This window comes from Anarrhichthys ocellatus, unplaced genomic scaffold, assembly GCF_004355925.1.
Source record: "Anarrhichthys ocellatus isolate YVR2014 unplaced genomic scaffold, GSC_Weel_1.0 scaffold16, whole genome shotgun sequence".
NCBI classification, from domain to species: Eukaryota; Metazoa; Chordata; class Actinopteri; order Perciformes; family Anarhichadidae; genus Anarrhichthys; species Anarrhichthys ocellatus.
The window spans coordinates 5,473,884-5,499,165 of NW_022280046.1; the positions used below are offsets into that span (position 1 = coordinate 5,473,884).

The window sequence follows — 25,282 nt, forward strand, 5'->3', positions numbered from 1 at the left end:
ACCCCCAAATCAAACTCTGCTGAAGATCACAAACACGTTAAACACAACATAAACTATCTACGGTAACGGTGAAAGTGCAACTTACCGCGTACTCTCCTGTCTCCTGGTTGGTCATCGCCCACAGGTCGACGTCTATGTCCCTGGCATTTTTGTGGTCTGTAGTAACAAGTCCCGTCACTCCTAAAAACACAAACAATATCCACATTCAGGGTCTGATCATATACAGTATGGTCCTCATTACATCTGCTCCAGTTCAAATTTGCATGATTCCCTGTGCCCACTGAGGGCTTTTTCTATGTCTTCAGGTAATTACGGTATACACTTACTTAGATTCGTTGTCAACCCTTTTCAGTGCAATGCTTTTGGTAAACTGATTTTGACATCTAGTTTAAGATGATTCTGCAGCTTCACTTTATCACCTTTTTGCTGTGTATCTTCTTGTCTCTTAACTACTCATCACTGTAGAAATAAATTGGAAAAGAGTTGTAATGTGACCTCTAAGTAGAAAAAAAAGCATGTGCTGAGCCAGTATTGGATGAAAAAGCGTTTCCCTCTGTAAGCCCAGTAAACATTGTCAAAACATCCACACAACTTTCCATAATTATTTTCAACATTGGCCCTATTTTCCTTGTTTTTTTCCACCCATCCTGCTGAGCAAAACAACCCTCATCAACCCTTTTAATCTGAAGCAACAACATCCCATTGTTCTGCTTCTTCCAAAATGATGTGAGCGCGGATCATCTGGCAGCCAACAAAGTAAACAAGCACCCACATCAAGCATCAAATGGACGACTAACAGGAGTGCTTTGTGATAACTGTTCAATAACACTACAAATATGAAGGGTTATGTTTTAATGACCTTTTGGGTTCAATGGTGCTTCCCAATAACAACCAGCTGGGCCAGTCACTTGGAAACACTGCATGCTTATTGGAGAGCACTTTTTCCCTGTTATCTGAAATGATTCCCGCATTTACATATTTATCGATGGCAAGTTAACATTTTGCATGAAGTCAAAAGTATATTTATGTGGAATCAGCTTGGCACACACACACAAAGTATATACATACATTTATCTTCTAAAACCTACTCTCATGTATGAAGCAGCTGAAGTTAAACCACATTTGCTCACCCCAGAATCGGCGGTTCTGCATCCTCGCCGTGATGTTGATGCCGTCGTTCTGGGCTCCACCCTCCATCAGCGTCTCCTCCAAGGCCATTGCGTACAGCACGAAACCATCATAGAAGCTGCCGGCGATGTAGTCCATCTGCGAGGAGAGAGGCGTCGTTTTGAACAACAGGGAAACAATGGGATTTTTTTGAATACACAAGGTTCTGATTAAGAAATAAAAAAAATACATTGAGCCAATATACAAGAGCCTGCTTCTGTGAAATAATATGATTTTGGCAGGTGAAAGTGCCAAATACCAACAAACACAATAAATGATAATTCATTTAAAATGTATAGTATATTGTGCTTTTGTGAAACTGCCATACTTAAAAGCTGAGATGAAAGCAGTAATAAAAAGAAGGGTATTCATAGCTAACATCATTGTCAATATCATTAACTGCAGCCAATTATGCAGCACAGTGGGGATTTTTCTCTTTCTCTTTTTTTATCTTATAAAAGATTAAAGAGGTCGTGGTGCTGCTGAGAAAGCATGCGGTTTTCATAGACTGGAACCCACCAGTGATGGCTCCAAATGCACACCGAAGTCCCTCTGCGCTCTGGCGTGGAGTTTTCTCTGGAAGTCCCTGTACTCTGGATTGTCAGGAGGCCGGTACGTTATGACGAAAACAGACTGGAGGAGACACAGATCAAGAGTTTGGGTGGATAAATACAATCTTCAGCCAAACTTTTCAGTCCAGACATTTGCCTCAAGTGGCCTTTGAAATTTGTCGATATATCACAAAAACAAGTTTTAGACATTTCTAGGAAATTGTCTGGCTTTGCTCTTAACAGGAAGAGCTAGATCGTTTTTCATGTTGTCATTGGAAACCACCACAAACTTCCACAAGCAATTAACACTCTGAAGAAATCATATATCCATAATGAGCCCTATTATGGTTCGCAGACAAATTAACAACTTGCGTGATCAGGAAAAGATGGGAGGCAAAGTTTTGTTCTGCAGCCGAGGTTAGGAGCAGTTCAGATATCGCTGTATTTGATGCTAAAGCTGTTTTATTCCTCATGGTTTCAACTTGTCATGAAATGTGTCTCCAATCTTAAAACAGCTTTCTTCTTGACATAAATTCAATCTTTGTGAACAGGCATAAGTATCATGGCACAAACTGCAATATGTTGAATGTGTGGAGGCGGATTAAAGTAGCTGTTTGACTATTTATTTTCTATAAGATATGAAGAAATACCTAAAGAGAAACTTTTCAACCTGAGGGCTATATTCCAATGTTTTACTGTCGGTCGAGTATTGCAACCCAGTCGTCAGGAACAATGTTATATTTAATGTTTCTGAAAACCAAAAGATACATTGAACGTCAACTTTTTGAATCTAAATTATGTTTCATGAATGCATTTCATATCAGCATCTTATTACACTAACAGAAACCTACAATGCCACGTGGTTGTCAAGGTTGTGAAAAGATTGGTGAGGTTTAGGCAACAAAACTGGTTATGGTTTGAAAAAACCTCAGTTTGTGATAAAATAATGACAATACAACTTGTATAAAAGTGTCCATTGTTACATCACTGCCTTCACATGCTTTAACTGAACACATTGAATTACTTTTTGCGGTGCTGTTCACTAATAACATATTTCAGAGGGACAAATATTAAGACTAAGTGTGGCGATAAAAAGACAGAGGAGATGTGTGAGGAGTTATGTATTAACACTAAGTCCCCGTTAAGTCCTGCAAATGGAATGCGGAGCTAGACATTCATTTTCCTAATTGTTCTTTAATTATTCTAATTATTCTAAGTTAATGTTTCAACTGTATTTTAATGTGTTTAAAGCAAACATATGCTGAGTCCATTATGACAGACATGGCCATTATTAATTTGATATTATGCAAGATTTATATTCATAAGGTCAAAACTTTGTGAACACTAAACTAAAGAGAATTAAGAGAAGCCAGTGTGACATTTAGGGAGATAAATTAGACGAGCAACACGTCTGTGCCCACTCTGTGCCCACTCTGTCTCAGTGCACTAATTGGTAAGGCTGAATGGCTTCCTGTGAAAACACATCCCCCCATTCATTAATGTCAAGAGAGACTTTTAAGCCTTATTATGGTCCAAAGCATTGAGGGGGTCTTTTTCCCTGTGGAAGACTCAATTTGCACACCCAATGGCATCCATGATGAAGCCTCCTAAGATAATCAGTTAGAGTGCATATACAAGTGTCATTACCATAAAAGTTTCCCATGATTTAGATTAGTTTTAAGACACTTCTTGGAACATGTGATATTTAATCAGAAACAATGGATCCTGAAAGTATTTCAACCGATTGTCAGTTGGGTTTGAGGACTTCCTTCTGTGTTATTCAGTAAGTAGGGCCTGAAAGATATGATGTGGTCCAGAGGGAAAATGAACAGAAAGGGAGAATAAAATATGCGTTGTCAGAGACATCCAATTCTCATGCCAAATGGTGGTTTTGGTCTTGTATTATTTCCTGCCTCCAATTACAAAGCGGGTGAAGCTATGACAGTCCACATTCAATAAATCTGCAAAGAATGTGAACACGGTCTTAATTTTATCCACAGATACATGGCTGCTGCTACATACTGTTATATATGCGTGCACGTGTGTGGGTGTTCTGTGGTCACTGTACCTTAAAGACCTTGATGGGATCGGCCCAGTCAGCGTCGGAGTTCTGCCACGGTTTGCGATCCGCCAAGCTCTCTGCAAACACGTCCAGATAGAAAATGGCGTAGTTCTCTGGGTCCTGGATCTCCCTCTGAAACAGCTTCATGATGTTCAGGAAAGTATCCAGGGGCCCGCAGATGTATACGACTGCAGACAGAACAACAACAAAAAACACATTGTTTATCTTGAGCACTCACTTGTTTTTCTGAAATATTGCTTTTCATGAAACACGGTCTTTGTATTTCAATTGTGATTTTTCTTCAATCTTGTGCATTGCAATAGATTGTTCTGTCTTCTTTTGGATACGCTCAAGATATCGAAATGAGTCCGTTTGTATCGGAAAGTAAACAAAACGTTAAGGTCTCAATGCTCGATGAGACGGAGATTGTGCAGTGTAATAAGTGAAAGTGTTCTCCATGCAAAGTTGAAGACCACATCTACACCACAGGGCTTGACACACTGTTCTGATTTTTGTCTCCATCTGAATTTGTTTGTCCACCTGTTTATTTTTTAGTTTCAACAGTGAGTCATATTTGATTATTTTCACTGAAAACAAGCGGTAAGCATACATGAATAAATGCCAGATGTAAGGCCGCGCATAGACCGATCAGCATCTGCATGACAGGCCAAAACAAGACGGACAGAATAGCTGAGGCTGAAGAGCAGGAGGTGGGCTAATGGCTTGGACATCTACTAGTCTGGGGACTGAAAGGTCCACTGGAGCAGTGGGAGGAGCCTGTAGCAGGTGGGCAGAGTTTTACTAGCCTCTTTGCTAGTAGATACACTCCTTGCTTTGTTGATGTTTTGCCCCAAAGCCCCAAATTTCCTTTCAGCTGGCTCTGCGTGTGTTGATGTTCTGAACCTCAGCTGTGACCTGTGCTGAGTTTCAAAACATCCACAGTGAGCTGGGAGGAGATTTGGGGGGAGATCGGTTACTTCTTTTAGTTCAGATATTGTAATGTTGTGTTCAGTGCAGAGTGCTGTAAGGCATTCAGTCCTGCACATTCACTGTGGCTGGACTTGCCTCTTTGTGTTTCAGTTTAATTACAACGCTTCTAGCTGACCAATAATGCCCGTTTAAACCAGAGCTGAGTGCCATATTTTCCACCATTTTTTGTAGTTACACATCCTGAAATCAACAGCATACCATGAGTAGTGGATAATACACTTGGATGGAGAAATAACATATTCAGCCAGACACTTCAGTCCAAATAGTTGCCTCAAGTGACCTTTGGTTCTGTCGATCTGTCGATTCTGCTATTGCAAAAACAAGTTTTGACATTTCTAAGGAGTCCTCTACATATATTTCAATTATTGCATTGTCGGATTCAAATATAGGTCTGACACAATCTTCAAAATTGAGCCAGACATCCTTCAAAGACGAGGGTGAATGTTGGTTCAGAGAACTTCTCACAGTAGAAACAGCCAAAGGAAGGAAAGGGATTCAAGCAAAACTGCAACAGCATCATTCAGCAAATACCAAAAAACAACACGTTTAGGTTAGAATGACACTGCTAGCGGCTGTAGGAGTTATGACTCCTTTCTATCAGGTACAAAAGGAAGGAAAACAGTGATGTTGTCCTGTAGTGGCGTCGGATCAGAAAAGGAAACATATTGTGTCACTGGTTTAGGAGGACTTGTTGATTCAGTTGTAGTTTTTTGGTTCTACTGTTCTCAATTGTTAAATGTTCTCTAAGCACAAGCAGCCATACAAGAACTTTGTCTACCTAAAGAAGAATCAAAAATTTTAGACCCTATTTTTGTCAACTTTACTTGACATTTTGGGATTCTTGGTACAACAGACACATTTCAGTTCGCACCAAAAAAAGCATTGAGTTTCAGTACCCACTCAAAGATGAAGAGAAAGTTAGACATTTTAGCTTTAAACTCAGCGAGCAGGCAGACACTGCCTTGCTCAAAGACACCGCAACAACACTTCATTGGTTGCTGCTGTAGGAATCGAACTTGAGACCTCTGTTACAGCCTCTGACTGTGTCTCTACCCACACTACCTTCACCCTGTCACCTACACCCCCGTGCTGTTGAGTCATGAATAAGAAAACGTAGCATCATTTCCACTCGCAGCGTATGTCGGAGTGGCTGCTGCCAGCTGCTAGGCAGTCCTCCCAGTTAGCAGACATTTCCTCATGTGTTAGACCAAAGTCGGCCACTGCTTAGAACCCAACTCTCATGTATTCCTACATGGTTCACCATGCCAAGGAGTCCTGCTGTCTCCTGGACCGCTCCCAAAATAAATGTGCTGCACAGCCGGGGGGGGGAAATGTCCTCCTGTGTTGTAGCAGTCGCACAGTATATGGACCTGCCGAGGCTTTGCTTCACACAAAAGCACATTAAAATGTTTGGTACAAGTTGTTCCACTTCACAGACATCGAGATGGTAATCAACCCTGCTCCTGCTCTCCGCACTGCAGAAAACATCCTTCCTGCATAATTTAGCGCATTATTAAGTCCCATATTCATATTTTCATGAGCCAAATTTTTTTTGAACAATATTACACAATCAAGTCTCATTTTTACCTCCACTAAGGAGGCAATGTTTTCAATACTGCTTGTTTTTGTCTGATATGGCAAGCGATCTTAAAAACGTGTTGACAGACGTCTCCGGTTGAGCCAAAGAACAAGTGCTTTGTATTTTTATTCAGGATTTTCTTTAAGAATTCTCTATTTTCTCATGAACTACTGCACTTAAAATAGGTGCATTCTGTACATCAAGTGATTTTCTGTCTCGTTGTGTATTTTGATGTATGACAGACACATCTATTATTAAAATAACCCTCACAATAACGCACATATAGCTTGAGTGATTACTCATTGATAACAATGCAGTCCGCCATTTTTCAAGATGCCACAACAGAATTGTGCCAAGGAGAACAAATTGATAAAACATAAAGAATTATCTCACCTCATAAGGAAAATACCTCCTGACAGCTAAATAACAGACCGTATAACTTGTTTTTTGGGGGTAACTCTGACGTGATAGTGGCATTGGGGCATTTTTACACTGCATTAATTAGCCTAGCGGCTTGCTTTGTCACAATAGTTAGCTCTCTTACCCACCAAGTTATACAGTGTGAAATGTATACAGTTGCTTGTTTGTAAATACAACAACAGTCCTACAATAAGTCCTTCCTTCATAGGCCTACCGATTATAATGTCCATCTTTTAAACTATCCTCATCAACATCCATGCGGTGGACAACATTTTAAGAATACTTCAACACGACACAATTCAGCAGCAGCACAAACTACATCCTCCAAAATAATTATTGACCATGTTGATTACACACTTATCCAAACACTTTAATAAAAGAAATGGAATTACTGAAGGGATTATTTTCTTATATTAGGCCATATCAGTGTGTATTGTTGCTTACTTGTTTGCAATAGAGTTTCCTCTTGTTTGAGGAAGTTAGGAAGAGTAAGTGCCTTGAAACAAGACAATTTAACAAGCAGAACTAAATAACACTTGACTGTATAAAGTTATGAAAACAGGCTGTTTTGCATTGGAAATGGCAGATTTTTCCATTAAAGACTCATAAAGAAGAGTGAGATAATCTCATGCGAGTGCCCAAACAGGAAGCAAGCCAAATATCGCGCTCAACATGTATTTGTCACCTTCTCGATTGCGTTGTGCAGGATTTCAACATGACTTGTGTTGTTTGTCTTGTCTGAATCTTTTTCTTGAAAAAAAGATTATCCTAAAGCTCTTTGTTTCCTTATGCTCTAATCTGTCTGGGGGGGCTTTTAGGACTCCGTTGTAAAGTAGACGACTTAATGCTTTGCCTCTGCAGCCTTTGTCGGAGTAGACAATTTGGCAAAACCAAATATGTGAAAGCAACATCAACATTATCTATCCATCTGCTATTGTTGCATCCTGAGAGTGTTTTCACAGGAAACAGGATTCCTGTAATTACACAGAGGCACTACCTGAGCTTCATTGTGAAGACACATTCTTCCTCTCACTGAGAGCTGCAAAGTACTGGCATGTGGACCTGCTGTCATCTCATACTGTGTCCAGAGCTCGAAGAGAGGCTCCAACCCTATGGAATTTCACTTGTGATGCTCACTGCACAGAACAATTAAATAAATAAAAAAATCAACAACCGCCAGAAGCAATGTCCCCATCGCTTGCATCAGCAGAATACAGCTTTTGTAGGGACTGTCTCTTTGGTAAATAGCAGTTTCAATGAAGACTGTGAGAGTGTGAAGACTGGTCTCTGTCTCTGAGTGTTATGACATGAGATATTAATGAAATAGATTATCAGATCAGAGTGAGAAACCTCTTTAGTCATGTCTGAGATGGATTGTGGCATCAACTTCAACAGTGACTCTCTGAAATGTTGACATTTTGGAGATTTTGAAAACAGCTGTATCCTATGAGTTTACTGTTGGATTAACTGGTTATGGGACCGCAGTGCACAAATTCACTGTTGGGCCCCTGTTGACCCCCAGTCAGCTACCATCCACTATGCCTTACAAGTATGGACCCTGTCAACGCCAAATTCCCATTAAGGGATAGGTTCACATTATTCAGGTCTATGTTAATACAATAATCCCTCATCTATATGTACATTGAAATAGTTATTGGTTGCAGTAAAAGTCATGTTAAATGTCAATTTCACTCATGAATGTCCCAATTATTGTCTCAATTTTTCTGTTGCCATTTTTCTGGCTCAGACAGATAAAGTCCTCAATGTTAATACCGCATACAAAGCTCTGCTTGGCTTGATTGTCTTCAGCCCCTCTAGAGGTGTAGCTCTTTGTAGGGCGATGTCAGTAGTTCTTTATCAGATGGATTGCCGCGAAATTTAATGGAACTGTCTTTTTTGCTTTTGTGTGAAATATCTTTATAACAAATGGATGGATACTGTGAAATTTGGTGCAGATATTTAAGGAAAGTCGGGGAGGACCTGATGAAGGCGCTTATAAAGAGTCAGGGGATCACCAATTTGTCCGAATGCAATGCAAAACTAATGACTTTCCCATCAGCCTCAGCTGTCCTTGTGCTGCAAGTGTTTGCTTGCTAATATGCTAAACTGAGATGGTGAACAGGCCAAAACATTTAACCTGCTACACATCAACATGTTGACATTGTCACTGTAGGCATGTTAGCACACTGCAGGTAGCACAGTGCAGTTAGCCTGTACAGCCAGAGCTATTCAGCAGTGATTTAGCGGCCTTGAACCTCAACAAGACAGGGCTACAAAATAACATTATGTACTCATGCAGGACTTGTCTTAGTTGATATTTATACTACGCTGGTGCTAAATTCTCTTCCAAATGTGCAATTAATCAAACTCCCACAACACATTGACATGCAGAGGACCTGGGACGTTTTTTGGGGGGCCAGAAGGCAATGAGCTCATCTAATGTTTAATGTAAAATCAGCAGTAGCTACTTCCAGCTGTCAGAAGGAGTAAAAAGAAGGCAGTGGAGGAGTAATGTCTCACATAAGGAAAAATACTCAAGTAAGATTCCCGAAAACTTAAGTACTTGAATCCAACATCTGCATTCACCAGGCATTAAAATAAAGGAATTTGAGGAATTTAGAGGTGGTGGTGGGAGGGGCTGCAACAGCACGTAATTACTTGGTCAGCTGTCAAAGCTCCAATGATGTGTGGCTTCACATTAAGAGCCCCAGTTTTCCTTTCCCACCTCGGCTCAGCCTCTTGCCGTTTGAACCCAGCCAGCAGTTGGGTGACATTACAGAGGTGATAGCCCAGAGGTTATCTGCTGGGATAAAAGTGAGCTGACTGCCGAGCCAGGACAAGCCCTGACAAAACCATTAGCTTCCGTGACCTCCAGCTCACTGCGGTAGCTCCATAATTCATTTGTGAGAGGGTGGGGACACCCTTGCATGCTACACCGCCGTTTAATTACCTTTATGCTGTGTTTATTCCATTATTTGTTGACGCCGTTACTGTAACAACAGATTAAACTGTTTAAACAGTTCTGGTTTCACAGTGCCAGAACTGGTTGGAAGCAGAATTTGCCCTGAGATGTTGAGCTGGTTCCAAATACGATTCCCCCCCAAACGTTCCCAAGAGTATTGGAAGATAAATATTTTTGCACACACCCATGCACTATGGCTGAATATCAGGATAAGCTACGCATTATTTCATGATCAAAATTGAGGGGAAAAAAACATGATATTTACATAATTGTGTGTAACAGCAACAACAACAATCTCAGAGAAGCATGTAATACCTCTAGCTACTCTGAAACAATGGAGTTGTTTTTTTTTCCAAAAGACTGTAAAAGAGGCTTGACAACATTTATATCAATGGAAACCAGTGAACCTTACCAAAAAGACAGCAAGTCAAAAGGTTATTTTCACAACGTGGAAACCCAAAAGCTGCACCCAGCTTATGACTGATAGAGCATTGGTAATTATTTACCATTAATAAAGCCAATAGTTACTAAGACGTACAGGGATTTGTCATTTTGCACACTTTGCTGCAGCAGTATTTTATATATATATATATATATATGTATACAAATGATGCACTTTATCAGCTCTTGTATGATCTGTCTCTTCTCATGCACAAACAAATGTTCAGAATCCAGACCCTCAGTCACACAATGAACTTTACACAACAGCAGTGATGATGAAGTCAGCCACACAATGTTTCCAGTTAATTAAACTTAAGGCGAGAACACTGATGGGTAATTTAACAGCGACTCAGCTGTGTGATTTACGCCTCATCAACAAACAGCTGTTAAAAACAAAATGACTGTTGAGCAACTCAAAATGAATTCCATTGACCATTTAGTTCCTCTCATTTTAAGTCCCTTCAGTAGTTTTAAGGGAAGTCATGTTATACCGCACTGCTGACAGTGTCAGATATAATCTGTGTCATCTTGTGCCAGCTCCTCATTTGATGTTTCGAGTGAAACAGTCAAACCAGGCAAGACTAAATGGAAATACATGTCTTGTGCATACTTTTACTCACAATTCCATAAAAGTCATCCTGACATATTTTGGTATCTTTGGAAACTTTGGCATCTCCACTAGAAATATGTAAAGTAAAGTAACGTTTGGCTTCACAGCGTGAGGTTGTACTGACATACACCTTGACTCCTTTTTGGATTTTTCATTCCAAGTGAATGAGCTGCAGCCGCAAGAATGCGTAAAGTGAACCACACAAACAAAGCATGTTTGGACTGAGAGGGCACCCATATGACCACAACCCCTGCGTCGCTCTCTCTCTCTTTCTCTCTCTCTCTCTCTCTCTCTCTCTCTCTCTCTCTCTCTCTCTGTCCCTCTAAAGAGCGCAGGTGGTGGTCCTCTGCAGGCAATAAACCTGCAGCAGACTGCCCGCAGCCTAAACATTCCTCTGTAATAACTCCGGGATACACAGGCTGTTCCCTGCACCTATTCCAGTCAACCTCTTGTCTGTATCTGCTGGGAAGTGTGACCTCATTGAAGAGCGGAATCTCCCAATGCAGCATTTCTTAAAAGCAATGCTCCAAATCTAACAGACATGCTTTATGAAACGATGTTCCTCCCTCGCAGTTTAAGGTCGACTGATGGACTCGGGTCATTTTCCAACAGATAAAAACCTGCCTGCAGCCTTGAGATAATTTAACTAAACCGCTTCCCAGATCCTCCAGTAAATGGGAATTTCCTTCTCCATCCGCTGACATAATCTTTATAGTGACCAGCTGGGGATCTGCTCTATTTCGAGATAATGTCACACACTTCAAAAACAAGCTTGTGTAGGAAACTAAACAATTTTTTTTAAGAAAAAAAAACTCTAGGCAGGTTTTGTTTTTGTTTGAACACCACAGGTCTAAATATGCATGAAACATGCGCTTTGTACCGGGATTTAAAACCACACTTTCAATCACACTTTTGCCTTCAGCATGGACTTACTTCTCCCACGCTCCTTCATGAAACTAATAAGATCCTTGTAGTATTTGTAGTCGTCCTCGTATGGCTCGGCCTCCACCGTAATGTTCATCTCCCCCTTCAGGTTCAGGTAGATGCCTTCTGACAGAAAGTAGTGCGGCCGGTCGTCCTGCCGCAGGTCATGGAAGATCACCACAGCCCGGGACGTCCAGTTGAAGTGCGTATGCAGGACGTTGGCGAAGTCCCCGAGCTTGGTGGTGGACGGCCCGCTGCGCACGATGGTCCGGTATTCCTCTCGCTTATCGAAGCCGTACGCGGGTCCTCCGGCTGTGATCAGTGGAAGTTTCCAGTGGGACGCGAAGCGCCCCACGGAGGCAAGCGGGTACACGCACCCTGGTCCGAAGAAAGCGTCCGGACGGATGTAGAGCTTGGCGTCCACAGCCACGACCTGGGCCCGGCTCTCGGCGCACGAGCCCGCGATGGGGTCCTCTGTACTGTAGTTCAGGATGTTGATGAAGCGGCCGAGCAACAGTCCGTGTTTGCCGTGCAGGTCCTCGCGCGCCATGAGGATCGCCGGGAGGACGCGCGGCAGAGCCCACGGGTACTTGTGGTGGTTGTCCGGGAGCATCACCGCCACGGTTATGTTACCTCTGCAGCCGGGGAGGAGGCAGCAGGACAGCGCAGCGAGCAGGCAGCATCCCAGCGCGCCTCTGCATCCCATTTCTCGTCCCAGTTTGGAAAGTACGGTCACGGAGAGCGCACAGTTTGGAGAGGAGACACGGCCGGCTGTGGCGCCCTGACTCTACACCATAAGTATCCGTCTATCTCACTCTCTGTCTCCTTCTCTCTTTCTCAAACGTCAAACAAAGTCGGTAAGGGTATCATCCTGTCGTGCCAGCGCGGCGGTGCCATGCGTCTCCGCTGCGTAAATCCACGTGAAATTATCTTCCTGTACTTCCCAAAGCGACTCCTCCAGCGCAGCGTGGTCCTCACACTGACAGACTCTCGGAGAGTGATAACATCCATCCAGATGACTGCAACTTAAATCGGAGCAGCCTTCTGCTCGGCCCCCACGCGTCACACACTGCAAAAAAAGAGTCCACCTCCATTAGTCAGTTGACCAATTGGGAGTAAAGTGATTATCCCTCAGGTAAATATGTTATATAATAAGGCAGATCCTGCCTGACATGTGTGTTTCTAAAAAAACAAACCACAAATGAAACTGCACCGGAGACCAGAGGATGATCATGTTAAATGAAAAAATGTGACTGTAAATTGAAGTGCGACTGATTGGATTACATGTTAAAATATTTTACAGGCCTATTTATTCCCCTCTTTTTGCAGTGTATGAATTAAACTCTAAAAACGGCCGTGAGTCGCCCCCTGTCTGCCATTTCACACAGTGCAGCGTGGGTCGGCTACTGTCTCCTGTGCGTAATTACTGCTAAACAATTGGGGATTATTTTAGGGGGCCACGCACGTGCAGCTTTTAATGGGTTTCATTGGGGTTTTTGTCGGTTGGATTTAATTGAGATTATAGGTGTCATCTGATGTATTAAATAAGTGGCTAACTGTTGATTGCGCTGTAGCTTGGTTGTTGATTTGAGTGACACGCGTGGCAGCGCACCAATCAGAGTGACTGAACTGCTCCTCCTGCTGACCTGTGAGTGGATGATGGCTCAAGGGAAAGTTAAAGTCCCCCTTTGCTTATTGTTGGATTAGTTGGATGTTTGACACTCACTGTGCAGATGTTTTGACACTAGAAGTCTGTTCTAACGTTCGACCTGCTGAAGAGGTTTCTCTGTCCTCACCTTAAACCTTAAAAGAAACACGTGAATGTAGCGTGACTTTGTGACATCACAACTGGTTGAGAAGCCATTGTGGTCCAAGTGTATCTTAATTTCAAGAATTTCAGGTATTTTAAGATTGTATTCATAGCAGTGTGTATTTTGTACTACAACATGTCTGGAGTGGACCTTGATGGAGAATTCCATCAGTAGCTGACAGGATTCAGTCTCCAGAAAATACACCAAAATCAAAAACATATTTTTCCTCTTACCTGCAGTGCAATTAATCAATCTAGATTTTTTTTTTGGTGTCGGCCTAGAGATGTTTGCCTTCTCTCCAATATAATGGAACTTGATGGCACTTGAATTAGTTTCTACATGAAACTACAACAACAAGCTAGGTCTGTGGATTATCTCGAGTAACCGGTTCATGATTTCTGGAAAGAGACATTGAGTCGCAGCTCAACTGAACACACCGTTGAGTTTTTCAAATGTATTTTTGGTGCTTTGAACACCACAAGCCAAGTGTCATCTAGTTATATTATATTGGAGAAGGCAGACACCTCTGGCTGATACCTCCAAAACAATGCAACTCACATCAAAACAATCTAGGTTTAAAAGCATCTCATGTAAAAATGGATCTCTTTTACAGCAGACATTTTGTCACACCAGCGAAAGCACAGGTGTTACTAATAAATTAGGACTAAAATTACTTTTGTCCCAAACACAGTCTGTGCACATGCATGTCTTCAGAGAGGTCAGCGCTCTGCTCAGTGCCAGGAATAAGAATCTGACAGGACATCCCCTGCAGTATTCAGCAACATGTAGTACATTTAAAGAGCACGTGTGCCTGGATGCTGCACATCGACTCCTATGTGTTTACTGTTCTGTCCAGCTGTGCCCACACAGCAGCACCTTGAATGAGACATTAATGACTCATCGTATTAGAGCTTTTGTAGAACGCTTCAAATGTCAGCAGTAACTGCAAAAGCATCCACCTTGATAACTCATGTAGTTTAGCAATGAGTCATTTTACTGTGATCAACACAGACATATTCCACACATAGTGTGGGAGTGCATACAGAAAAAATAACCCCATCAAAATTAAAAAATACAAATCTTAAATTTCACTTGTTGCTGTATAAACATTTATCTTTATGTATAGATTTATTTTTTTGTTTTACAAAACAAGGGCAGCACTACACTTTACTTTTACAAGACTAAAATGTGAATATGATTAATTTAAGTATTTTAAACTACAATTGTACTTAATGTACATACATTTATGTAGTATACCTTAAATATTGAATATTGTTATTTTGAAACAATAAGTATTATATCCAACTACACTTGTTTTGTATAAACAGTAAACGTTTTGCATGTAATTTGGGTATACTTAAATCTTTTAAATAAGAACTTAAAATCCAAACATACAAGACGTATTTGTTTAATATACTTATAAGTTGATACCATACCTGGAAGAGGTATATAGACAAGTGTATTTGAATACAGGACGTTATAACATTATCGCGTGTTAAAATAGCACTGTCAGTGTATTTTAATTATTACACATTATTAATACTTACTCGTAGTCAATCTGTAAGAGTGAATATTTCCTGTGCGTCACTGAAAATATAGCAGGTGGACAATAAAACAGAACCAAATAGGAAATACTTTTTTCGCTCCACTTCATGTAATATAATCAGCCCTAGACATGCACAGCAGCAAACATTTGAACATTTCCTTTCTTACTTAAAGAACAAGAGGAGTATCAAGAACTCAGACGAAATGACACTCAGGCTGTTAAAACTGCTGTTTATGATGCTGCGTAAGAGACAGGGAGTGCAAAGAAGTTGTTAATAGTGTTGGTAAGCTTGTTGAAAAGAGTGAAGAGGTGGTGCATTACTCAACATGCATCAACATAAAAAAGAACACACACACACACAAACAAACACCTGTTGCAGCTCTGAATGAATGATTTTATTCCCTCTAGTAAAAAACATAGGAAATAACAGTGCTTAAGCTGAGGCAGCAACGTATATATCATCATAGCAGACATTTGTGTTCCCATGATTCACACACACATACAGTTGAGAGAGATGACTGCGTTCATTTAATGCTGATCCCAGTGACACACGGCAGAGTATTTCCTGATAGAAACCACCAACAAGATTGTCAGCTTTTACATTCTCATGTTAGCCCTTCAAAAGTGTAAAACAGAAATATAACTTGGGAACAAAACTGTTTCAGAAATAATCTCTGTTGAACAGATGAACGTACTGATATGTGAACTGCCACAAAACTGAAGAGGAAAAGTAAAATAAAGGCCAAAAATTAAACAGGTTGCTTGTTTTCATACATTTCATATTAGCGTGACTGAGTTAACTGCAGGTTTGTTCTTTTTGGTCTGTTGGTCCGTCTCTGGGTTTGCCATCCTGTAGCCTCAGATCTTCTTTCTTTACTCCTTCAGCCAGCTGAGCAGCTGAGGTGTGTAATAGGTGATGATGATGTCAGCGCCTGCATCACAGAGCAAGGAGAAACAAAACAAAAAAAATGCACAAAGTCAGATTACATCTAGAGCTGAACAGAGACTGATTCAAAGTGACATCAATTTACAGTTACATGTGTCCATATTTGGAGACAAAATAGTTTTGTTGCACTTTTTAGATACCCGTGTCCCTAAGTAAGAAATAATGAACACATACTGCTACTTGTTTTTTCCATTCCTCACATACTGTAACTACTCGGCAGGCTTTTCACTCCACCTTTGAAGGGTGACAATAAACAACAACCACAAACTCTTTTGTCTGAAGACATACAGTAGTAGTACGAGATGTTCTACGACCTAGTTAATTTCAAGCAATAGGAGACCTTGAGCCGACTGAATCTAAACAGGCAGTTTGCTTGTGAAAACAAAACTGGCGTTTGAAGATTCATCCACTCTCAGTTTGTGAGTGTTTTCAAAATCTGGCTCAGTGTGGATGAGAGCCGAACCGGGGGAGAGGAAAAAAATGTGTTTTCAAGCTTAGCCAATTTAGTGTGGACACGGTCTTTGTTCAGGTGATGCGAGCATCAACTCCCCCGTCTCCTCTCCTCCCCTCTCACCTGCCCTGCGGAAGGCGGTCATGGCCTCCATCACGGCGGCCCGCAGGTCGAACGCTCCGGCCTGCGCTCCATGCCACATCATGGCAAACTCCCCCGACACGTTGTACACCGCCAGGGGGTGAGTCGGGAACTGAGGAGAGACGCGAGAGGGAAAACAAAGATTAATCGCAACGTGGAAACTTCCTCCAAAAAGACACAATACATCCAAAACGATGGGCGGAAGAATGAATGTCTTCTGTGTTTCAAAGCAACCAAACGTGTTTCCCAAAATGCACCACACTGACATTGTTCTTCATTGACCCATAACTGGTTTGGTTACATACCTTGTTCTTGACTTCTCTCACGATGTCCAGATAAGGCAGACCAGGTTTCACCATCAGCATATCAGCTCCCTCTCTCACGTCTCGCTCCTGCAGCACAGAACAACGGTGAGACAACCGCTTCAACACCCCACAACCCCGAATGTTCACACGCAAACACGCTTACCACGGCCCGAAGGGCGAGTCCTCTCGCTCCGGGAGGCAGCTGGTAGCATCGCCTGTCCCCAAACGCGGGTTTGGACTGTGCAGCATCTCTGTATACAAGGACAGCAGGAAGCTTCAGTCTAGTGTAACTTCACAGAGCTCATCTGTGTACATTCCATCTTAAAGCGCCTTCTTACCTGAACGGGCCGTAATAACAAGAGGCAAACTTTGCACTGTAGCTCAGCACTGAAGCCTGGAGGAGCGTAAAGAGAAAAAAGATGCAAAGAAACTATCACCAACAATGAATGTATCCTACTAACAAGTATTGTGTGTATCAACGCCTACTATATTTTATTCCTATGTGCCACAGAGGAGTGTTATTAAACTTTTAAAATGAGCCACACTGTTGCTCTGGGGGACACGTTCCTTCATTACAATGAACAATCACTCTGAAGTTAATTTTGACTCAATTCCAAAGACACCATTCTGCTGCTGTAAACACTCACTAAAGCACCAAATTTGTAGTAATCCATGACAGAAAATAGTCCCCATCAAATGCATGCTTTTTTCCTGTTGGAGTAATGTTTGCTAAAACCTACAGTGCCCAGCTGTTTAAGGAAATTACTGAGCCCTTTTCTTTTCATTTCTTCATTACTGTTTTTAAGGATTTACATCTCCTCTTGAGCTTTTGTGGGACCATGATCACTTCCATTGAGGTTTGCCATTGAGTTTCTACGTGCATCTTTCTTCAAACTGCAGGGGTTTTAGGTCCATTACCTTGTTTCCCATACCATTAGATATCAGGGCATGTTTTATGGCTCTGACTCTTCCATCCATCATATCAGAGGGAGCGATGATGTGACAGCCTGCAGAGCAAGACAACACGATTAGCGTCAGTCACTATAGGATGACGTCAGCTTTAAAAAGCTATGTCCGTTTGGAATTTAATTAGTCAAATTAAAAAAATGTCTTAATGTTTGTTCGTAAAGTGGAGACATTCTTGTCTTGAGAAATAGAATTTACCAGCTCGAGCGTAGGCCAGAGACACTTCCGCCAGACGCAGACAGCTGGCGTCATTGTTCAGAGTACCGTCATCGTTCAGGATACCTGCAGGAAAAATACGTGCGCATTATTTCTCTCCCTTTCACGCTGCTCTGTCAGTTAAATAAACAGAAGGCAAGTCGTCATCGAAGACACTGACCACAGTGTCCGTGCGAGGTGTAGGGACACAAGCAGACGTCGCACGCCACCAGCAGCTCCGGGAACAAAGATCTGATCTTCTTCACCGCCAGTACAGCCGGCGTGTCGTCTGTGTCGGCGCCTGAACCCCTGTCGTCCTAACGGGGAAGAGACGAGACCACAGTGTGTGATCGAGCGTGAAGAAGCAGGTTTGCTTCCACTCAGATTGTCTCTAACAATAACCCTGGACATCAGTCTGCTTGTAAACAGGGTTTTCAGGGATTTGCTCCCATCACAAGAGCATTGGTGCGGTCCAACACTGACGCTGGGCAGGCCAGTCAAGTTATTCTACACCGTGCCAAGCAAAAACCATGAAAAACAGCCCCTCACCAAATGTCCACATATTGTATTTTTATGAAATGTAGTAGTAGTAGTAAGGAATTAGTGCTGTGATGTTGGATGTTACAGAGACTGTGATGAATGCAGATCCCACTGTTGTGATTGTTCAGATTTTATGCATATGGTGGCATGTTCTTTACACTAAATCTGATTTATATATTATATACATATATTGAATCATAACCCACCTATCATGATATATATTGTATTGCCAGATTCTTGCTACTACACAGCCCTAATTCATTGCAATTGAATGATTTGAAAGGCCTTATATTGTTGCTTTGAGTTCAATTTACGCGGAATTAGAAAGCCAAACATTTATTAAAGAAAAATAAACATTAGAAAAAGATTGATTTGGCAATAAAAAAAGGCAAACACAAGACTGCGGGATCACATTCCTATTACTGTTTAATTGAACTACTTTCAGATGACTGTTGAGCAAAAGCAAACAAGGCCCAGAAACACATTTCAGTTGGAGTACTCAATGTGTTTTTTCCCCCCCACACCTCTTAGTTTTACATACCTTTTCTATATTTGCAGGCACACCAAAGATCAGCACACATTTCAAGCCGTTCTCCACAAGCGGCCGCAACATTCCCTCCAGCTTGTTCACCCCGTATCTATGGACGGGGATACATATAATAAGGACGTAAAGGGGTCTTTCAGGGAATGTCTGAAAACAATCTTCCTTATCAAGTTTTATTCAAAGCAAGAAACTACATTACTATACATATTGACAGAAAATGTTACATTTCAAACATAGACTTAGAGAACTGTGTGTAGTTAAGTCCCTGTGTTTTGTGATTCAGGTCACAAAAAGCGAAGGCAGGTTTGAGGTTTGTTGTGTGAGAAACAAAAGTCTAACGGATTCTTTTCTTATCTTGGTCCAGGTCCAGCGGTTGGCTCCGGGTCCACCCTGCCTGACTACTGTTATCTGAAGACAACACACTCAGTGGGTACACAGCTGCAGGGTGACACTGTGTGTGTGTCATGTGATTATTGTTTAAATTAGGACTTTAATCCCCCCCTGCAGACATTTGTTTTCCTTGTGGTTTCTCACAAAAGCAGGTGCTTTGTTGTAAGAGACTGCACCTTTGGGATGGCTATGATAGGAGTCGTTGCTCTTACCTGGCCTGTCCCGGCAGGCTGCCAATGGGCTCCACGGCATCTGCACTGTCTCTGTAGGAGAGAGTGACAAAGAACCAAGATTGACACCTAGTCCATTTAAGCTTGACATAAAAATATTGTACTATATCCAATTCCTTGTGGGGAAAAAATAGTCCATGATTGTTGACCCCAGATCTCATCAGTCAAACTCCTGTACATTTGTTATTTTGCCTTTTCATGCGATTGGAATTTGGAAATATTTGTAGGGATTTCATTTACGTGATGAAGATCGGGTAGATGAGATTGTCAGGTCTTATATCGGTGGCGCAGGTCTGCCAGTATCGGAGCGTTGGATGGAAATAGCCGCTGTGGATGATGGACTCCGCTGGTGTCTGCATCTTTACTCTGAGACAGAGAGAGGCCATTAGTGATAACACACAGAGGGTAACACGGGGAAGAGGTCAGGTCCTGTTTGTCACATTACTGGCTCTCACACTTTACCTCGGCTCAGTCGCCATTAAAACTGAGCAGGCATGCGTGATGCTGCTTCTCTAAACAGCAGCTTGGCTTTGTACTTTCTCACTGCAGAGTAAGCAGGCTGCAGGTCTTCAAACCCTATTAAATAGGAACCTTTTATATTAATGGGCTATTATCCCCCTTCCCCCTTATGCACATGCATTTTCTCAGCACTCATGGCATTATATTTCATTCTTTCACAGCAGGACAAAGATAAGTTTCTTGAATTGTGAATACATTTCATACAAGGGACCATACGGCTGGGTAATGATCAAATAATATAATTTATATTGTGTTGACATATCAGGACCTGCATTGCTAACATGATATCCTCTAAAGCTAACCCTCACTGCAATAATATAATTATCTTACATTTATGACCTTGGATATGACGCAAAGTGGATGCAGAAAATGCCAAACTGTAACTTTAAGATGACATACAGGGCATACATGGAGCAGTGAGCTTTAATTAGACAGGGATTGAAACACACTACAGATTGTTTATCTGCCAAGAGGCACATGTATGTTTTCAGACAGTTTCCTTGCCTGTGTGCTCGTGAGCTATTTAACCAGAAGAAGGCGAAGTTACTATTGCATGTCGTTTGTCACCTTGGCTGGCAAAACTCCTTCATACTACAAGTACAATGTACGGAGACTGTTACAGCCACGAACCAACAGCAAATAATGTGTTGAATCTGTAATATTACAATCCAAAAATGTGAATAAAAACTGCATAAATTCTACAAAAAGTCGGTGTACTTACCTGTGATAACGACAGTCCGCGACTTCTCCACACTTCAGTCAACTCCCAGTGTCTCTTCTTTGGTTTTGTCCGACGGTTCGCGGGCGACGTGATGGCGCACTACCGCCACCTAGTGACTGGAGTACTATTTGTATTAAACCGGAGATAAATACAGAAACCATTCAAATATAAATTATTACATTTTTATTAATATCTAAATGCAACAGAAAACATACAGCACTGGGTGGTTGTTACAGGTGGAACTGTTGGAACACAAACGGATAACATAACTGTAAAATAATTGCGAATTGACCAAAAACTAAATCAGTCCTTTCGGCTCCCGTACAATCTGAATTTACTCGTCTCGCGATATTTCCCAGAAGGCGAGAATAAACGAAGCTACGATGCTAATGGTTTGATAGCTTTGTGTACTGACGGTTTGGCTTCCAGCTGGATGGAGAAGAAAACGCCTGTTTGTTATTAAGGTAAAGTAATGTTTAGTCACAGTACAATACATTTCGTACCAGTCAATGCGTGCGTTGTATTGGTTATTAAATAGCCTGTATGACATCTGACTGTCTGTGGTTAGCTTCCGTTGTAGTGCAAGGATCGGCTACAGTCTGTATCATCGATGTAATTGTAGCTCGACTTCATCTGTAACGTTACTATAGCACTACGTGTCATTTCAAACTCTATCTACTATTATCAGCCGGTTTCTAACTGAGGTTATTCAGTCTAAATATTGAACTGACAACGGGATGAAATAATGGAGAAAGATGTCTGTAGTCACTGCCTATCTTCACTGACGTTAGCTGTTTACTAATACAGTGAGATGTGATTTTGGGCCCTGTCTACTCTGCGTTATAGTCAATGTGTGGGTGTATGTTTGGTTGTTTTTCTTCATCAGATCTGTCAGATGTAACACATTGTATCGTCTTTACTAATGTTATGTTTTCTTGGTCATAGACAAGGAAGGGTTTCCAGAGACTGGGAGCACTTCCTGCCATCACCTCCCCCGATCATCATCCTCAGGGTGGATTTGAAGATGTAGCCAAAAGTGAAGTGGGTCATCTTTGCAGTACCTCACCGTTCCTGCCCAGGCTTAATCAGTGACTTCTCACCTCCACCCTCTGCCCCCCCGAAGTCTGGGGCACTTTGGCCCCCAACGTGGGCTGCTTGTGCGTGACTCTGCCGCCCTTATTCAGTACGTCCCTGGTTGAAGACCCTTCTGTCCTCAGCTATGCTGTTCTCCCTGAGGGAACTGGTCCAGTGGCTGGGCTTTGCCACCTTTGAACTCTTCCTCCACCTGCTAGCCTTTCTGGTCTTCAGCATGCTGGTCGCCCTGCGAGCTGACATGTTCACCCCCACGCTGAGCTGGTGGCTGGTGTTTGTCCCGCTGTTTGCCGCCGATGGCCTCAGCACCTACTTCACGGCCATCGTGTCCATCCGGCTCTATCAGGAGAATGAGAAGCGCCTTGCGGTGCTGCGGCTCCTCTGGGTGCTGACGGTGCTCAGCCTGAAGCTGGTGTGCGAGGTGCTGCTGTGCCAGAAGCTGGCGGAGCAGGAGCAAGCCAGGGACCTGTGGTTTGGCCTCATCGTCTCGCCGCTGTTCATCTTGCTGCAGCTGCTGATGATACGAGCGTGCCGCGTCAACTGAGGGGAGGCGATTAGTGGTTGTTCACATCACCGACAACACAGAAACAAAGAGCAATCTTCATCTGCCATTAGAGATTTAAAGCATAACAATGGTGTCATTTATTTTTTGGCTCATTGCTACTTAAATGAACAAATGTCAATTTTTCATTCACGTTTCCTGGTCCAGAATAGAGTTTCTATACATTGGTGTTTCTAATAAGCTACGAAATGAACACACTGCTCGCTTAAGTTATAATGCAGTATTTCTCTCCCCAGAAGAATGGAGGCTATTGTATAGCAGTGCCGTGATTTTGTAATGACAATAATAAGGGAACCAAACTTTTAAACTTTTTGACATCTAGTATAAACATGCATAATGGTACCCATTGCTAAAGTAAACCTCGAGTTGATTTTGAAGACTGAATGGAAGTGAATTGTAGCGAGACAATGAATATCAATAAAATTATTGTTTTTCTGAGCCCCGTTACATCGGGGTGGATTACTGCTGTTCGCTTTCGATACTGTTAGGAATACAAAGAGTCAGCAGTAAATCTGTATTTGGGACATGATGTGCCTTTACATTGTGCAATCAATGTTAGACAATGAGCCATGAGGAAAATGTATACCAGAGTTATGTTTTAATGCACGTGTGCACAGTGCACGTGTAAATATAATAAACAGGTGAAACCCAAAGGCTGCAATGCCCCAGACACCTTTTTGGGCAACTGTTGTGGGTAACAGCTCAATAAGTTGCTGCACCACCTTTGATGCTTTTCTCCCCCCTATAGGAAGACATTGCTTGCCAGCACAATTTGGTTATGTTTATTATCATGTGTCTCACTTTGTTGCCTGTTAGAAGAAGTGTTGCTCACACAATTCCCCCCCCCCTTCCCCCCCCCACAAGTTGCCTAGCTTGTATCAATGAGAACGGTCTGAACAGCAAGAAGCTGTTTCTGAAACTTGTTGTCGGCTCATAGTCTCACCCCAAATGTAGAAGAACTGAATGTGATTTCTGCCAAGCAGTCAGTTGTGTGCACACGTCTTCCCTGTATATTGCTGTTTATTTGTACAATATGTAATGTATTTGATCTGAGTTTGATCCTTCCTTGTGTATGTACTGCATGTGTTTAAGGTCTCTTTTAAAGGTAATTCCCAATGTCATATTTTGGGTAATATGTTGATTTTGGAAAGAAATTAGTGGAATGTTATTTATGTTCTCATGCTTTTGTTATGGCACTCCTATGGTCATCTGTACATATGTGTAAATAAACCATCAACATTCATCCAATGTCGTCTAATGCAGGGGTTCTTAACCTTTTTGACCTCGGGGCCCAACTTTTCAAGTACAAAGTGTCCCGGGGCCCATTCAAATATTAACACTATTAGCTTAACTAATTGATCTCACTCTTGGTTTGATTTGTATTCAATAACTATATTGTTACCTGTTCAACTCCACCCCTATTTTGGAGCAAAACCGCCTAAAGTGACATACCCAAATTCAAATGGCTGTAGCTTCTGAACCACTGTGACTATATGCATCAAAAGTGTCAGAAAACCTGTAGGTCATATAGAAACAGAGCAGTGGGCCTTTGGAGTCAGTAAAAATTGAAGATTTTTGTCCGCATAAAATAAAAAAGTATCTTTCAGTATAAATAACTGCCTGTGGCTGTATCTGTACAGGTAAATGACAGTATACCGCTGTAACTACACTATCAGTGAACAACTGCGTCAAATTTGAAGAAGATTGGACAAAGTATGACGATTCTACAGTGTTTCTTCCATGAAGAGATCCAGGCGGAGCTCTAAAAGGATATTTGGAGACCCAAATGGACACATGGTAACCAAATGATATTCTGACACACTAAAGGTGTTTCTCCCTTTTTATTTTGATATTATATTATTTTCCTTTATTTTTAGCCTTTGCAAAAACCAAGTATATATGGTCGAAGACGTGGTATGTAAGTAGCGGACTTACTGAGCGTAATGGCTGCGACTGAGCGTACGATCGAGTACGAGGGTAGCTCAGTTACGCAAAGTTATACGTTGGTTGACAGCTTATAAAAGAGAAAGTTAAGGTTTGTACTTTAAGTACTAGCGTTTTCTGAAGCTACTAGCTCCATGGTAACATCCGCTAGCACATTGTTGGGTCTGTAATGTGTCTTTTTCCGTCGAAATGCTGCAAGATCCGACTTGCAGCGGTTATGGCGACTTTTGTGAAAAAATCTATAAGAAATGAAAGAAAATCGATGATTTCTTTGCAAAGATGAGGGTTTTGGGCATGCTGGGATACCAAACACGGCCATGTTTTGTGACGTAGTTTGCACAAGCAAGCCGTAGGAACGGAAGGGGAGGGGAGGGGATCGAGGACGCCGGCATCCTCGCGGAGTTGAACAGGCAAAACCCTTGTCAAATAAATGAGATGATACAATGTGATGATCACAAAGACATTTATTTATCATGTGTATGTAAACCTGCATACACAACAAGAAGCCCAACAGGCTTTCCCACGAGCGTTGGATGTTTCATCGCTAGGTGTCGCTTTATTTTTGAAGGCTTCAGTGCTTCGTTTGATAGCATTAGCCCACATTCCACACACTGAAAGTGTTAAGGAAGTCAGGATTGTACTTGCACACATTTAGACTTTTGGGGGGGGGGGG

The 25,282-nt window shown here is 41.9% G+C and overlaps 3 protein-coding genes across 4 annotated transcripts in view; 1 reads left to right on the forward strand and 2 right to left on the reverse strand.

Annotated features, from left to right (window-relative positions):
* npr2 (natriuretic peptide receptor 2) overlaps positions 1-12,704 on the reverse strand; it is a 49,353-nt gene extending 36,649 nt beyond the window's left edge. The window contains exons 1-5 of the mRNA XM_031855619.1: positions 11,716-12,704; positions 3,787-3,968; positions 1,687-1,800; positions 1,131-1,266; positions 86-180 (exon numbers count right to left, since the gene is read on the reverse strand). Of these exons, the coding sequence (XP_031711479.1) occupies positions 86-180; positions 1,131-1,266; positions 1,687-1,800; positions 3,787-3,968; positions 11,716-12,412 (1,224 nt within the window). The 5' untranslated portion in view covers positions 12,413-12,704. The remainder of the gene's footprint in view (positions 1-85; positions 181-1,130; positions 1,267-1,686; positions 1,801-3,786; positions 3,969-11,715) is intronic.
* A 2,437-nt stretch (positions 12,705-15,141) lies between these two features.
* alad (aminolevulinate dehydratase) lies at positions 15,142-21,081 on the reverse strand. Its single transcript, XM_031855636.1, has 12 exons — positions 21,012-21,081; positions 20,012-20,137; positions 19,754-19,804; positions 19,149-19,245; positions 18,249-18,384; positions 18,071-18,154; positions 17,825-17,913; positions 17,245-17,300; positions 17,070-17,157; positions 16,907-16,993; positions 16,584-16,713; positions 15,142-15,995 (listed from the first exon to the last, which is right to left on the reverse strand). Exons 2-12 carry the CDS (start codon positions 20,128-20,130, stop codon positions 15,937-15,939), a joined length of 996 nt encoding a protein of 331 aa, XP_031711496.1. The 5' UTR covers positions 20,131-20,137; positions 21,012-21,081; the 3' UTR covers positions 15,142-15,936.
* Positions 21,082-21,379: 298 nt separating this feature from the next.
* Positions 21,380-23,908, forward strand: tmem203 (transmembrane protein 203). 2 transcript variants are annotated; one of them, XM_031855642.1, is made up of 2 exons: positions 21,380-21,475; positions 21,957-23,908. In XM_031855642.1, exon 2 carries the CDS (start codon positions 22,231-22,233, stop codon positions 22,645-22,647), a length of 417 nt encoding a protein of 138 aa, XP_031711502.1. In that variant the 5' UTR covers positions 21,380-21,475; positions 21,957-22,230; the 3' UTR covers positions 22,648-23,908. The 2 variants fall into 2 exon arrangements, with proteins under 2 accessions (XP_031711502.1, XP_031711503.1); XM_031855643.1 differs by lacking the exon at positions 21,380-21,475 and adding an exon at positions 21,509-21,864.
* Positions 23,909-25,282: the final 1,374 nt, after the last annotated feature.

Coding starts and splice junctions, on each gene's coding strand:
- alad (XM_031855636.1), bottom strand. CDS start 20,130: ATGCAGACACCAGCGGAGTCCATCATCCACAGCGGCTATTTCCATCCA. Junction 17,914..18,070: donor TCTGGCCTACGCTCGAGCTG/GTAAATTCTATT, acceptor CTTGCTCTGCAG/GCTGTCACATCATCGCTCCC. Junction 16,994..17,069: donor GACTCGCCCTTCGGGCCGTG/GTAAGCGTGTTT, acceptor TCTGTGCTGCAG/GAGCGAGACGTGAGAGAGGG.
- tmem203 (XM_031855642.1), top strand. CDS start 22,231: ATGCTGTTCTCCCTGAGGGAACTGGTCCAGTGGCTGGGCTTTGCCACC.